Below are 16774 nucleotides of genomic sequence, written 5' to 3' on the forward strand. Positions count from 1 at the left end.
AAAAACCCAACAGGGTGGGTAAGGGTGGGCAATACTCGCCTCCGTATCTTTAATAAAATCATGACTTTACATCATGTAATAGGAAAATCATGAAATTTTATCACAAGACACGGAGGCTTCGTATTGCTAGTTTAAAGCTGAGAGATAACCGAGTTAAAAGCATGAGATTCCGGGCGAAAGTAAAACTCCCGGAAAGTGGAAACCCTAGACCAATCCGCTAAACACATAACATCCTCCAGACGGGCCCCGGAGACCGACATAGAGGTAGCGGAAGCACTGCGGACGGAATGAGCAGTAAAGATATTGGTGTCGATACCGGCCTGACTCATGATCTCCTTAACCCAGCGAGACAGTGTCACACTGGCGACTGGAGCATAGGGCCTCCGAAAAGAGATAAACAGATTGGGAAAAGTAGAGACACGTAAAGGCGCAGTACGAGATTCGTACTCTTGAAGTCATGCCACCGGGCATAGTTGTGGGGACTGAGGGAAAGCGGGGTAAGCAACTGAACGGATGTTCGTCTTAGTGCGCCTGGAAATGTTAAATAAAACCCCTTCCGGCGTAAAGGACCGCGCATCGCAATCTAATGCCCGCACATCAGACACCCGCTTACACGAAATAAGGCAAAACAGCGTAACTAACTTAGCTGATAACTGGCGTAGTGATAATTGGTCATTGGTAGACCAAGAAACCAGAAAATTTAAAACCAACCCCACATCCCAAGTTGCCGAGAAACGAGGTCTGGGGGGTCAAGACAGGCGAGAGCCCTTCAGCAGACGACACACCAAAGGATGTTGACCCGCAGGAGTACCCTCGAAACCCTTGTGTCGGGAAGATATGGCCGATCTGTAAAGATTAATAGTGCGATAGGCCTTACCTGAGTCATATAAAGAAGACAAAAAGGACAAAACCGAGATTATAGGAGCCCGAATGGGATCCAGGTCCCTTTCTCCGCACCAGCGAGCCCAAGAGTCCCAGGCGGAGCGATAAGCCCGTCTAGTTCCTGGAGCCCATGCATTCTCCAATAAGAAAAGAGTCGTGTCCGAAACTCCAGACAGCGAGATGGGACACCCGAGATCCTGCAAGCGATAAGACGAAGCCCGCCTGTCTGAATGAGGGGATGTTGTTCTCCCAAAGGATCCCGCAAGAGCCAGGGGAGATCTGGGAGGAGGATTGGACAATCCACCAATAAGTCCAGAAGTAGTGGAAACCACGGTTGAGACTGCCACAGCGGGATGATCAGGATCAGATCCGCTAATTGGTGTTGGACTTGGAGGAGAACTCGGGGAATTAAAGCAAAAGGCGGAAACGCATACATCAGTGCTCCCCCCACTGTTGCAGAAAAGCATCTACCGCTTCCGCCAGCGGATCCGGACGCCAGCTGAAGAACCTGGAAGTCTGGGCGTTCAAACGGTTCGCGAATAGGTCTATCAATGGAGGACCCCAGTGAGACGATAAAGTTAGGAATACCCCCTCGTCTAACTTCCAATCCCTGGAATCCGAAATATATGGAGAATTCCAGTCTGCTACCACATTGCGGAGACCCGGAAGGTGTTCCGCTATAACTACAATACCTTTGGTAAGGCAAAACTCCCAGAAATCTTGAGCTAGGTAAGTCAGAACTGAAGAACGGGTACCGCCCATCTCGTTTACGTATCGGACCACAATCTGATACAGGTCGTGACTGTGCCGTTGGCGAAACTGCGAATCGCCAAAGACCCTGCCAGTAATTCCAGGCCATTTATATGGAGGTGGGACTCCTCTGGGGACCAAGGACCTCCGGTGGATATCCCATTGCAATGTGCCCCCCAGCCGTGTAAGCTGGCGTCGGATTCTATAATCAAATCCGGTAGGGGACCGAACAGGGCTTTGCCATTCCAGACTGATAGATTCTGGATCCACCATTGAAGCTCGTCTCTCGTTTCTGAATCGAGCGTGACCAAGTCTGAGTATGTGGCTCCGGTCCGGAGGTGTGCAATTTTGAGTCTCTTGAGAGCTCGGTAGTGTAAGGGGGCCGGGAAGATGTCCTGGATGGACGATGCCAGGAGACCTATAAGGCGTGCTAAGTGTCGCAGAGATAGTTGGGGTCGAAGCAGTGCATGTCGTAGCTCTTTGCGAATAGCGCGGACCTTGGACAGAGGAAGGTGAATGGTCAGGGAAGAGGAATCTATCCTGAATCCCAGGAACTCTATAGAAGTCGATGGATTGAGGCATGACTTCTCCTGGTTTATGATGAAACCCAACCTGGATAGGAGGTTGGTGGTCATGGAAAGGTGTAAGTGAAGAAGGGACGGACTCCGTGCAATGATAAGAATATCGTCTAGATAAATTATCATGCGTACCCCTCTGCTGCGGAGCCAAGACACTACGGGCTTCATTACTTTGGTGAAGCACCAAGGGGCGGATGAGAGACCGAAAGGCAGGCAGGTGAAGCGCCAAAGTTGGTCTCCCCAAAGAAAGCAAAGCAGGTTCCTGGAGGTCGGAGCCACCGGGACCGTGAGATAGGAATCCTTGAGGTCCAGTTTGACCATCCAATCGCCTGGAAGGAGCATGTCTCTCAGAAGATGGATGCCCTCCATCTTGAAATGGCGATATTGGACTATAGAGTTGAGGGACTTTAGGTTGATAACTGGGCGCGACTGGCCGCCCTTCTTCTGCACCAGAAACATACTGCTGATTACCGCAGCTGAATGAGGTGAAGTGCGTTCTATCGCCTGCTTGAGGACGAGTTCCTTCAGTTCTCTGTGCAGTTGTCGTTGCACCGACCCGGTCAATAGAATGTGTCTGGGGATTGGGAGTAGGCTTGGAGGGGCTACCAGGTCTATAGTGAAACCCATGATGGTGTCTAACACCCACCTGTCTAAGGAGATCTCGGACCAGGCATTGAAAAAGTGACGGAGTCTGCCCCCGACACATCCTGTTGAAGAAAACAGCGGTAGGACGGGAAGGGCACTTACCAACTGGTCGTCGATAGGATGGGGCTCCACGGTAGCTTCTGGACCGTCCTGAAAAACCCCTGGATGGGAAGAAGGAGGGTTGATGTCTGGCATCCTGAAGGGAGGATCTACAGTTGAAGGAGCCTCTTCCCGATCCACGGGAATGGAAATCGGACCGGCCGGACAGACGGCCCCTAGAGCTGCCGGCCCTGTTGGAAAAACGGGTGTTAAAAACCCTTTTCATTGATGTCTGGGCTTTATCTAAAGCCGTGAAGGCCCCGACATATCTGCCCAGCTCTTTAATAAATGAGTCTCCGAATAAGAGGCCCTGAGCATTCTTGCCCGCATCGGACAGCGCAAGGTTGGAGAGTTTAGGCTCCACCTTCATCAAGATGGCTTTACGCCGTTCGATGGCTAAGGAGGTATTTACATTGCCTGCAATGCAAATGGCCCTCTGAACCCATCCTCCTAACTCGACAGGGTCTACCAGTCTACCCTCCGCCTTGGCGGACTCGGCCATGTCGAATATTTTTGCAAGAGGGCCCGTGATGTCCAGAAGTTTATCCTGAACTGCCCGTAAAGCTGAGTCAAGGCCTTTTTTCGGATTAAACTTTGTTTTCGTGAGGAATTGAACCATTTTAGGGTCAACAGTCGGTGTTTCACATACCTTATTGGGGATCAAAGGGCGGGGGCATTCCGCTCGCAACTTACTGCGGGACTCCTTGCTTAAGGGAGCACGGATTTTCTCCTCTAAATAATGTGCTACATGAGTGGCGGGAAGCCATTCTGCTGATCTGGGATGATGTAACTCATCCGGATTAAAGAGGGGGGCACCTAGCGGGTCAACTATGAGGTCGTCTGGTATAGGCTGGCCTTCCTGTAAGGTGACCGTAGGCGTGGGTGGGATAGGAGCTGGTAGTAAATCTAGAGGATCAGTTTCGACGTCCTCAAGCTCCTCCCCTGAGTCATAATGGGACTCGTTCTGAACCTCCTCAATAGATTCTCTGTCAGAATCAGACAAAGGCTCAGGTAGGGTCCTGGTCGATTTCCAAGCACGAGAGCGTTCTGCCTGTCGTGCGCAGGCTCTTTTTCGCTGGACAACCGCGTGGTCAAGTGATGGATTACCATCGGTTCTAAAAGTTCTGGAGGCAGATGGCCCTTGATTGTCCAATATTGGATCCTGTGTGGCCCTAGGGGGCTGAGCACATAAGGCCTGAGATATGGATTGTGATAACGCTGAGGACATGGAGCCCATAGCAACCATGATCGCCTCAGAAATAGATTGCTGCAGCGCAGCATTATGTCTCTCCTGTGAGGAATCATTAATTAGGCTGAGAGCATAAGCGGGGCTAAGGGGGGGGGGGGGGGGGGGGCAGCAGGGTCCTGCCTAGCGGAAGAGGAACTACTGCGGCGAGACATTATGAGCAAAGTGGCAGGAGTTAGTCACCCCAGACCACAATAAGGACGAAAAAACCTAGAAGAAAGAAGAGGGAAAATGCAATGAGGGCCAGAGACACAAAAGGATAATCCAGGGCGCAAGGATAAACACTCACCTAAGAAATGCCGGCACAGGGTAAGGTGGGAGCTGCCGGAGCAAGAGCGGGGACAAAACGGCGCGAAAATCCTGAGGAAAGGCCGAGATCTCGCGAGATCTCAGGTGGCCGCAGTCCAGGACAGGAGCGCCGATGCTGGAAGAGCGGAGGCCGAAATCTCGCAGATCGCGAGACTTCGGCCGTCACAGCAAGCGCCAGGAAGAGCAAGGAGGAGGGAGGAAATTTTGTGCGACGCGAGATTATGGCCGGGGCGGGTACGAGCAGGCCGAAAGGAACCGGGAAAAGACCGGTAAGGAAACAAGGGGTATAGGAAAAATGTGAACAGGAGACAAGCGATAGTAAGGGAACTGGGGAGAGGACCCGAAGGAGAGAGGAAGAAAGGTCAAATAACTACCGATACTAGGTAGAAGCGAAGTATAGAAGTGGGGAGGGACAAACCCCCCACAGAGAACCCTGGAACGATGTAAAAGTACACATAAAACACTACATAGTCAAATGAATGACAAGCAAGGATTCTATTAGCAAAGAGGATACTTATCTGCCATGGCAGCAGCAAAGAAAGAGGATGATGCCAGAGTGTGGAGTCCATATATACTGGGATAAAGGGGAGGAGTCGGTTACTATGGTGTTTCTTTTGTGATTGACATGTTCATTTCTTTGCTGCTATGGTAACAGTAAAGGAAGTTAAAGCAATACGAAGCCTCTGTGTCTTGTGATAAAATTATATATGTACAGCTGGTATAAGTTATACATCTTCTTGTATACAGTGATATGGAGCATGCTGGTATAACCTGGGCATCTCCTGTATATAATTATATATGTACAGCTGGTATAAGTTATACATCTTCTTGTATATAGTGATATGGACCATGCTGGTATAACCTGGGTATCTCCTGTATATAATTATATATGTACAGCCGGTATAAGTTATACATCTTCTTGTATATAGTGATATGGAGCATGCTGGTATAACCTGGGTATCACCTATATATAATTATATATGTACAGCTGGTATAAGTTATACATCTTCTTGTATATAGTGATATGGACCATGCTGGTATAACCTGGGCATCTCCTCTATATAATTATATATGTACAGCTGGTATAACCTGGGCATCTCCTGTATATAATTATATATGTACAGCTGGTATAAGTTATACATCTTCTTGTATATAGTGATATGGACCATGCTGGTATAACCTGGGCATCTCCTGTATATAATTATATATGTACAGCTGGTATAAGTTATACATCTTCTTGTATATAGTGATATAGAGCATGCTGGTATAACCTGGGCATCTCCTCTATATAATTATATATGTACAGCTGGTATAACCTGGGCATCTCCTGTATATAGTGATATGGAGCATGCTGGTATAACCAGGGCATCTCCTGTATATAATTATATATGTACAGCTGGTATAAGTTATACATCTTCTTGTATATAGTAATATGGAGCGTGCTGGTATAACCTGGGCATCTCCTGTATATAATTATATATGTACAGCTGGTATAAGTTATACATCTTCTTGTATATAGTGATATAGAGCATGCTGGTATAACCTGGGCATCTCCTCTATATAATTATATATGTACAGCTGGTATAACCTGGGCATCTCCTGTATATAGTGATATGGAGCATGCTGGTATAACCAGGGCATCTCCTGTATATAATTATATATGTACAGCTGGTATAAGTTATACATCTTCTTGTATATAGTAATATGGAGCGTGCTGGTATAACCTGGGCATCTCCTGTATATAATTATATATGTACAGCTGGGATAAGTTATACATCTTCTTGTATATAGTGATATGGAGCATGCTGGTATAACCTGGGCATCTCCTGTATATAATTATATATGTACAGCAGGTATAAGTTATACATCTTCTTGTATATAGTGATATGGACCATGATGGTATAACCTGGGCATCTCCTGTATATAATTATATATGTACAGCAGGTATAAGTTATACATCTTCTTGTATATAGTGATATGGACCATGATGGTATAACCTGGGCATCTCCTGTATATAATTATATATGTACAGCTGGTATAAGTTATACATCTTCTTGTATATAGTGATATGGAGCATGCTGGTATAACCTGGGTATCTCCTGTATATAATTATATATGTACAGCTGGTATAAGTTATACATCTTCTTGTATATAGTGATATGGAGCATGCTGGTATAACCTGGGCATCTCCTGTATATAATTATATATGTACAGCTGGTATAAGTTATACATCTTCTTGTATATAGTGATATGGACCATGCTGGTATAACCTGGGTATCTCCTGTATATAATTATATATGTACAGCTGGTATAAGTTATACATCTTCTTGTATATAGTAATATGGAGCGTGCTGGTATAACCTGGGCATCTCCTGTATATAATTATATATGTACAGCTGGGATAAGTTATACATCTTCTTGTATATAGTGATATGGAGCATGCTGGTATAACCTGGGCATCTCCTGTATATAATTATATATGTACAGCAGGTATAAGTTATACATCTTCTTGTATATAGTGATATGGACCATGATGGTATAGCCTGGGCATCTCCTGTATATAATTATATATGTACAGCAGGTATAAGTTATACATCTTCTTGTATATAGTGATATGGACCATGATGGTATAACCTGGGCATCTCCTGTATATAATTATATATGTACAGCTGGTATAACCTGGGTATCTCCTGTATATAATTATATCTGTACAGCTGGTATAAGTTATACATCTTCTTGTATATAGTGATATGGAGCATGCTGGTATAACCTGGGTATCTCCTGTATATAATTATATATGTACAGCTGGTATAACCTGGGTATCTCCTGTATATAATTATATCTGTACAGCTGGTATAAGTTATACATCTTCTTGTATATAGTGATATGGAGCATGCTGGTATAACCTGGGCATCTCCTGTATATAGTTATATATGTACAGCTGGTATAAGTTATACATCTTCTTGTATACAGTGATATGGACCATGCTGGTATAACCTGGGTATCTCCTGTATATAATTATATATGTACAGCTGGTATAAGTTATACATCTTCTTGTATATAGTGATATGGAGCATGCTGGTATAACCTGGGTATCTCCTGTATATAATTATATATGTACAGCTGGTATAAGTTATACATCTTCTTGTATATAGTGATATGGAGCATGCTGGTATAACCTGGGCATCTCCTGTATATAATTATATATGTACAGCTGGTATAAGTTATACATCTTCTTGTATATAGTGATATGGACCATGATGGTATAGCCTGAGCATCTCCTGTATATAATTATATATGTACAGCTGGTATAAGTTATACATCTTCTTGTATATAGTGATATGGAGCATGCTGGTATAACCTGGGTATCTCCTGTATATAATTATATATGTACAGCTGGTGTAAGTTATACATCTTCTTGTATATAGTGATATGGACCATGCTGGTATAACCTGGGCATCTCCTATATATAATTATATATGTACAGCTGGTATAACCTGGGTATGTAATATCTATGTTTCCATTTCTGGTCTTGGATGTCTTGTGTTGGTTCCGGTTTCTCTGAGCTTCTTAGAAAACATTTTGAGTTTCTCTAATTTCAGAGGGTTTGTTGATGACACAATGTTCTGCTCTCAGGTTACTGGCGGCTTGGGGCAGTTGTGTTCTTACAAGTCTCCAGCGAGTGCACGCAGCTCTGAGGTGTTAACATCTCCTAGATTATAAAGTATTACGGTGGAATTGCACTATACCTGCTGCGTTCAATCAGCAAGTTGGTTTTAATATCCTGTTAATAAATAGAAGGTAATGTCGCACTAGAATGAGGTGGAGATCCAGCAGAGGCGCTCCCACTAACAGACAGCACCCAGTCTGATAGAAATAAATATATAAAGAATAGAAGTGGGGCACTCTCTATAAGTAAGGGGATCTTTTATTAAACATAATAAGATTTAACAATAAAATTGGCAAAAAATATCACAATAAAAAATCAACAGTATTATAAAAAATCAGCAGAGGATAAATGGTTAATACTAGTGGTGGAATAATTCAGTGGTAAGCTAAGATCTAAAACAATAAAATCAAGCAATAAAGTCAATATGAATATTGATCCCAATATGCGAATAATTAAAAGACAAAAATATTCGAATACTCGATAATGATTGAGAGGATGGTCATAAGAATATTATTCACTGGTAATACTTCGGTACATTATTCCAATGTGAAATGTTAATGATGTAAATAGTCGCTTGTTGCCGAATATATTAGTCGGCTTGTGGCCAGTCCTTAGTATTCGAATATTTTTGTCTTTTAATTATTCGCAGATTGGGATCTATATTCATATTGACTTTATTGCTTGATTTTATTGTTTTAGATCTTAGCTTACCACTGAATTATTCCACCACTAGTATTAACCATTTATCCTCTGCTGATTTTTTATAATACTGTTGATTTTTTATTGTGATATTTATTGTTAAATCTTATTATGTTTAATAAAAGATCCCCTTACTTATAGAGAGTGCCCCACTTCTATTCTTTTAATATCCTGTATCGTAAATCGGCTGAGCCGGCACCTGATTGGATGAAGGCCGTGCCGCAGATTTCATCTTTGATGCCAGTATATATTTTGCACATTTTCCTCCCGACCCCTGACATAACACTGAGGGGGGAGGGGGACATCTGTATAAATCTCATGGATTATAATCTGTTCTTTCAGATCTGGCACAAGGCTTGTTTTCATTGTGAAGTCTGCAAAATGATCCTGACCGTCAACAACTTTGTCAGTTTCCAGAAGAAGCCGTTCTGCCAGGCGTAAGTCGGGAAATGGGGGGGGTAATTACCTACATGTTAAATTCTCATTGGACTCAACCTTCTCAGCGATATACATTGACATCAATAATAACACAGAATAATAAAGTAGAGGCGGTATATATCTACAAAAAAGAAGAAAAGAAAAGAAAAAAGAATCGCACATCCAGCTGCTTCGCTTTGATCTCATCCCTGCTACTTTAGCAGAAAACAGCGCTAAATAGCGTTCTTGTGCTACATGCTAAATGAGGCATTCGTGTACATTTTGATCAAAAGGCATAAGCCCGCCCACCACGCCAAGGTTGCCTCTATGAGTGGGTCCTAACCTAAAATTGGCACGGCGCTGCATACATAACAAACAAGTGTGAAACAACTGAAAATATGTCATATTCTAGGTTCTTCAAAGTAGCCACCTTTTGCTTTGATTACTGCTTTGCACACTCTTGGCATTCTCTTGATGAGCTTCAAGAGGTAGTCCCCTGAAATGGTCTTCCAACAGTCTTGAAGGAGTTCCCAGAGATGCTTAGCACTTGTTGGCCCTTTTGCCTTCACTCTGCGGTCCAGCTCACCCCAAACCATCTCGATTGGGTTCAGGTCCGGTGACTGTGGAGGCCAGGTCATCTGGCTCAGCACCCCATCACTCTCCTTCATGGTCAAATAGCCCTTACTTTCAAAGTTTTCCCAATTTTTCGGCTGACTGACTGACCTTAATTTCTTAAAGTAATGATGGCCACTCGTTTTTCTTTACTTAGCTGCTTTTTTCTTGCCATAATACAAATTCTAACAGTCTATTCAGTAGGACTATTAGCTATCCACCTGACTTCTCCTCAACGCCACTGATGGTCCCAACCCCATTTATAAGGGAAGAAATCCCACTTATTAAACCTGACAGGGCACACCTGTGAAGTGAAGACCATTTCAGGGGACTACCTCTTGAAGCTCATCAAGAGAATGCCAAGAGTGTGCAAAGCAGTAATCAAAGCAAAAGGTGGCTACTTTGAAGAACCTAGAATATGACATATTTTCAGTTGTTTCACACTTGTTTGTTATGTATATAATTCCACATGTGTTAATTCATAGTTTTGATGCCTTCAGTGTGAATCTACAATTTTCATAGTCATGAAAATAAAGAAAACTCTTTGAATGAGAAGGTGTGTCCAAACTTTTGGTCTGTACTGTATCTGTATGCAGTAATCTCCTGAGCTCCCTCTAGTGGTGGCTGTATATCTCTGTATGTAGGAATCTCCTGAGCTCCCTCTAGTGGTGGCTGTATATATCTGTATGCAGTAATCTCCTGAGCTCCCTCTAGTGGTGGCTGTATATATCTGTATGTAGTAATCTCCTGAGCTCCCTCTAGTGGTGGCTGTATATCTCTGTATGTAGGAATCTCCTGAGCTCCCTCTAGTGGTGGCTGTATATATCTGTATGCAGTAATCTCCTGAGCTCCCTCTAGTGGTGGCTGTATATACCTGTATGTAGTAATCTCCTGAGCTCCCTCTAGTGGTGGCTGTATATATCTGTATGTAGTAATCTCCTGAGCTCCCCCTTGTGGTGGCTGTATATATCTGTATGTAGTAATCTCCTGAGCTCCCTATAGTGGTGGCTGTATATATCTGTATGTAGTAATCTCCTGAGCTCCCTCTAGTGGTGGCTGTATATATCTGTATGGAGTAATCTCCTGAGCTCCCTCTAGTGGTGGCTGTATATATCTGTATGTAGTAATCTCCTGAGCTCCCTCTAGTGGTGGCTGTATATATCTGTATGTAGTAATCTCCTGAGCTCCCTCTAGTGGTGGCTGTATATATCTGTATGTAGTAATCTCCTGAGCTCCCTCTAGTGGTGACTGTATATATCTGTATGCATTGAGCTCCTGACCTCCCTCTAGTGGTGGCTGTATATATCTGTATGTAGTAATCTCCTGAGCTCCCTCTAGTGGTGGCTGTATATATCTGTATGTAGTAAGTTCCTGAGCTCCCTCTAGTGGTGGCTGTGTAGATCTGTATGTAGTAATCTCCTGAGCTCCCTCTAGTGGTGGTTGTATATATCTGTATGCAGTAATATCCTGAGCTCCCTCTAGAGGTGACTGTATATATCTGTATGTAGTAATCTCCTGAGCTCCCTCTAGTGGTGACTGTATATATCTGTATGTAGTAATCTCCTGAGCTCCCTCTAGGGGTGGCTGTATATATCTGTATGTAGGAATCTCCTGAGCTCCCTCTAGTGGTGACTGTATATATCTGTATGTAGTAATCTCCTGAGCTCCCTCTAGGGGTGGCTGTATATATCTGTATGTAGGAATCTCCTGACCTCCCTCTAGTGATATCTGCATGAAAGAAGGACGTTAGGTTTTGGTCTCTGAATGGTGTTTGGAGCTCGTTGTCAGAAAAGGATGCAGGGTAAAGTGAACTTAAGAACATTATTGTGTTAAAACATTTACCTTAAAAGCATAATCATATCCTCCTATATACTCATCTGTGCTTCCAACATATTAGTCAGGGCCTCCTGTTTATTACTTAGGTTTGACCTTCACCTTTCTTCTTCAGGCACAATCCTAAGATTAACACCTTCACCAGTGTGTATGACACGCCGGTGAATATCCATGTGAAGAGACAGTCTGATACATTCAGTGAGGTGAGTGCACAGGTGACATCCACCGGTCACCTGATTGTGTAGTTCTATAATATCTGCAAGAGACAGAAGCTTTCTTATGGTGTATGTAACACCTGCTTGGTGTAGTGTACAAATCACACAACACAACTCTCATGACAGCACCTAGTGGCCATCAGAGGTACTGCAATTACTGTATTTGTAACTTTAGGATATTACCTGGACGGCGCGGATGTCAGATGCCCATGCCTGCTTTTTCTGCAGAGCGCCACTCCTGGCCGTGGCTGTGCCTGGTATTGCAGATCTATGATGTCCATTGTGTGGGATAATATTTTCCCTAACAATTGTACTCAGCTGTTCTTTGTTGTATCTGTTTATGGGAAAGCTGGGTGACAATAATTCTGTCATTATTGTTGTCACTCAGCTTTTCCAGACTTCTGATATCGGTCATTTGTACGCCGGTCCCATATTCTTCTTGATTGGCTCTTCAGGACTGCAGGAGCTTTCATAGCAGCCACTGAGGTTGTCACCCAGCTTTCCCAGAAGCAGATAAACGACTGATGTGATGACCTGACAGAAGAGTAAGCCATTGTCATGGCTTTCAGTCCACACTTTCCACCATTCACTACATACCAGACTTTTCCTGTGACCCCAGTGTTTAATAGGAGCAGCCCCTCTGCGGCCGCGGTCGTGTTCCGGAATGTTCTGTGGTATTCCGCTCTATTTTGGTGACTCAGCTGTGACTTGAGCGCGGTTATTTACGGATCCTGTAGGTTTACAGCAGTTTCCTTCCAGTGCGGCTGTCGCTGTCAGTCATCATCCACCCGGCGGTCTAGCGTTTTTAGGGTCACTGGTGGAGGCTTCAATGCGATGCCTCTCAGACGATAGAGGTCACATGAAGTGTCAAAAATCGCCTAAATACCAGATGTGTGGAAATTTCTTGTATGCACTGACTTTTTACTGGTTTACTGATCAGAATCCGAGGAAAGCTGGGTGATAACCTCTGTAAGGACTGCAATGACTGCCATATTACTTGTCATCCAGCTTTCCCAGGACCAGACAGAGTCAAGAACCTGATGGATATATTTCTAGATCCCTGAATGGAATGAGTTGTCACCCAGGAGCTGTCCTTTCCCAGTTCTATCTGCTTCTGGTAAAGCTGGGTGATACCGCTGCTATTACAGCCCTCACAGGTGTCGTCACTCAGCTTTCCTTGGGGCTGATAGGTAAATCTGCCTGGTTACACAGCGGTAAAGTGTCAGGATGAGGCTGACTTGTAAAGGTGACATGCTTCTGGTTCTGGGAAAGCTGGGTGACCTCAGTAAAACTTTGCCGATTTGCCATTTAGCAAACTAGTAAATGTTTCCAGGCATTTTTTAAGAGGGAGCGGGGATGACGGAGACACGCAGGGGCCGGCGCTGCTACACGACTGGGAAACTGATGGCACTCAGACTGGTCATTCCGGACATGGGAACGCTGCATGACAACCCTCATAGGAACTGCTGTCAGCCAGTACCCCATAGAACTGCCATCACCCGGTGCCCCATACAACTGCCATTATCTGGTGCCCCATACAACTGCCATCACCCAGTACCCCATACAACTGCCATCACCCAGTGCCCCATACAACTGCCATCACCCGGTGCCACATACAACTGCCATCACCCAGTGTCCCATACAACTGCCATCACTCGGTACCCCATAGAACTGGTGTCACCCAGTGCCCTGTAGAACTGCCATCACCCGGTGCCCCATACAACTGCTGTCACCCAGTGCCCCATACAACTGCCATCATCCTGTGCCCCATACAACTGCCATCATCTGGTGCCTCATACAACTGCCATCATCCTGTGCCCCATACAACTGCCATCATCTGGTGCCTCATACAACTGCCATCATCCTGTGCCCCGTACAACTGCCATCACCCAGTGCCTCATACAACTCCCATCACTCAGTGCCCCATACAACTGCCGTCACTCAGTGCCCCATACAACTGCTGTCACCCGGTGCCTCATACAACTCCCATCACCCAGTGCCCCATACAACTGCTGTCACTCAGTGCCCCATACAACTGCCATCACCCAGTGCCCCATACAACTGCCATCACCCAGTGCCCCATACAACTGCCATCACCCAGTGCCCCATACAACTGCCGTCACTCAGTGCCCCTTACAACTGCCATCACCCAGTGCCCCATACAACTGCCGTCACTCAGTGCCCCATACAACTGCCGTCACCCAGTGCCCCATACAACTGCCATCACCCGGTGCCTCATACAACTGCCATCACCCAGTGCCTCATACAACTCCCATCACTCAGTGCCCCATACAACTGCTGTCACCCAGTGCCCCATACAACTGCCGTCACCCAGTGCCCCATACAACTGCCGTCACTCGGTGCCCCATACAACTGCCGTCACTCAGTGCCCCTTACAACTGCCATCACCCAGTGCCCCATACAACTGCCGTCACTCAGTGCCCCATACAACTGCCGTCACCCAGTGCCCCATACAACTGCCATCACCCAGTGCCTCATACAACTCCCATCACTCAGTGCCCCATACAACTGCTGTCACTCAGTGCCCCATACAACTGCCATCACCCAGTGCCCCATACAACTGCCATCACCCAGTGCCCCATACAACTGCCATCACCCAGTGCCCCATACAACTGCTGTCACTCAGTGCCCCTTACAACTGCCATCACCCAGTGCCCCATACAACTGCCGTCACTCAGTGCCCCATACAACTGCTGTCACCCAGTGCCCCATACAACTGCCATCACCCGGTGCCTCATACAACTGCCATCACCCAGTGCCTCATACAACTCCCATCACTCAGTGCCCCATACAACTGCTGTCACCCAGTGCCCCATACAACTGCCGTCACCCAGTGCCCCATACAACTGCCGTCACTCGGTGCCCCATACAACTGCTGTCACCCGGTGCTCCATACAAGAGCTGTCAGCCAGTGCCCCATACAACTGCTGTCACCCGGTGCCCCATACAACTGCCGTCACCCAGTGCCCCATACAACTGCCGTCACCCGGTGCCCTGTAGAGATACGACAAAGAAAATAACAAAATATTAAATCAGAAGACAAATGAAAGGGCCTGGATATCTGGAATTATATGGGTTCTGCAACTTTCTGATAGACCCTGTATTTTGAGGCTTCATATTTTTCAAGATCTCTGCTTGTGCGGCGTCCGACAGCGGCAAGGGGTGCTTTGATGAAAGGGATGATGAAATAAAGGAGTCCAGACCTTGTGTTGAAGTTGATAACAGCTTTAGGCCTTATGCACACGACCGTTGTTTTGGTCCGCATTTGAGCCACAGTTTTTCAGACCCATTCACTTCAATGGGGCGGCAAAAGATGCGGACAGCACTCTGTGTGCTGTCCGCATCCGTTGCTCTGTTCCGTGGTCCGCAAAAAAAATATAACCTGTCCTATTCTTGTCCGTTTTGCGGACAAGAATAGGCAATTATATCAATGGCTGTCCGTGCCAATTCACAAATTGCGGAACGCACACGGACGCCATCCATGTTTTGCGGATACACAATTTGCGGACCGCAAAACACACAACGGTCGTGTGCAGGAGGCCCAACTTGAATAAACATTCATCAGGAAACAATCTTCCAACATTGTCTTGGTTACCAGCAGGCGTTGGCATGAAACTGTGGCAGGCAAACTCACTCGGCTACATCAGTTGCTCTCTGGCTCTGCTGTGCTAACAGGCTTAAATAGGAATCTTTTTCTTTCTGCTGTACTTAACTTTGTAGTCTGGTCTGTCTCTAATTTTATCCAGGGAGCTTTCTTCCTGGCTTCAGAGGCTCCAAGCGTTGGCCTCCATGTCCAGCAGAGCTGAAGGTGCTCTAGCTGGCTTGGACACCGCCTTCCCCTAGCAGGGGGTACTCTATTCTCACTCTAACCAGCTGAACTCCTCCCTTGAGGGAGCAAGCTAGAATGGAAAGAAGGTTCAATCCTAGACAAGGTAGCTCTGCCACATATGCCGCCATCTACTGGTGAACTAGGTACATTACAAAAACAGTTACAAAACAATATTATGAATACACATTTTGCAGGGTGGAAATAAATACATCTGATGACATTAGGTTAACCATATGAGACAGTAGAGAGGTGTAAAGGTGGTAATGCACCTCTGGGGCATTACACTTGCTGACAGTAAATTGGAACATTGATGAATTAGCTGTCATGTTCTGGTACACTGTAACAAACCCTCAGCTGTATCAGCAGGATCAGGTCAGGATGGGATTATGCACATCCTGTCCTGTTGATTTTAACGAAATCCCTGTAAAACTGCAGCGCTTTGATGCGATTTTATGAAAATTGCTCCCTAAAAAATTGCAATTTGACCGCATCATGTGACATAAAGCTCAATTCTGAATAATAAAAGCTTCTACAAAGTTCTCATAGAATTTGTGAGCTGAACCAGCAGCCGTTTGTTATAATGTATCAGTGCAGGTGAAATGTATCAGTCTGGAGTGGAGGATTGTCCAGGCTGGATACAACTATAGCAAACCTCAGTTGTTAGACGTTTTTGGATCAGGACAGGTTTCTGTTCACTGATCGCAAGCAGAGATCTTGAAAATGGTGAGAGAGTAAGAGACAATGTATATTAAAAGGTTAAGGAAGTGCCAGGGGGTTGTGGATGAGGCGCCGCTAATCATCTTTCTTACTTTGTTTTTGCAGAATAAGTATCGGGAGGACGGAGAACGATTCAAGTCTGTTTTCCACTGGGACATGAAAGACATCGATCGTGATGAGAACTACAAGGCGCAGCATGTGAAGCAGCAGGTATCCCCTGCGCTGGGGGTGCGCACGTTGCGGTCAGGGGTA

At 45.4% G+C, this 16774-nt stretch overlaps 1 protein-coding gene across 1 annotated transcript in view; it reads left to right on the top strand.

Moving 5' to 3' along the window:
* The window catches only part of LOC121004617 (nebulin related anchoring protein), a 113316-nt gene that overhangs the window by 13353 nt on the left and 83189 nt on the right, over positions 1 to 16774 (top strand). Inside the window, exons 2-4 of the mRNA XM_040436847.1 lie at positions 9221 to 9315; positions 11856 to 11943; positions 16628 to 16732. Of these exons, the coding sequence (XP_040292781.1) occupies positions 9221 to 9315; positions 11856 to 11943; positions 16628 to 16732 (288 nt within the window). The remainder of the gene's footprint in view (positions 1 to 9220; positions 9316 to 11855; positions 11944 to 16627; positions 16733 to 16774) is intronic.

This window comes from Bufo bufo, chromosome 6 (genome assembly GCF_905171765.1).
Source record: "Bufo bufo chromosome 6, aBufBuf1.1, whole genome shotgun sequence".
Taxonomy (NCBI): domain Eukaryota; kingdom Metazoa; phylum Chordata; class Amphibia; order Anura; family Bufonidae; genus Bufo; species Bufo bufo.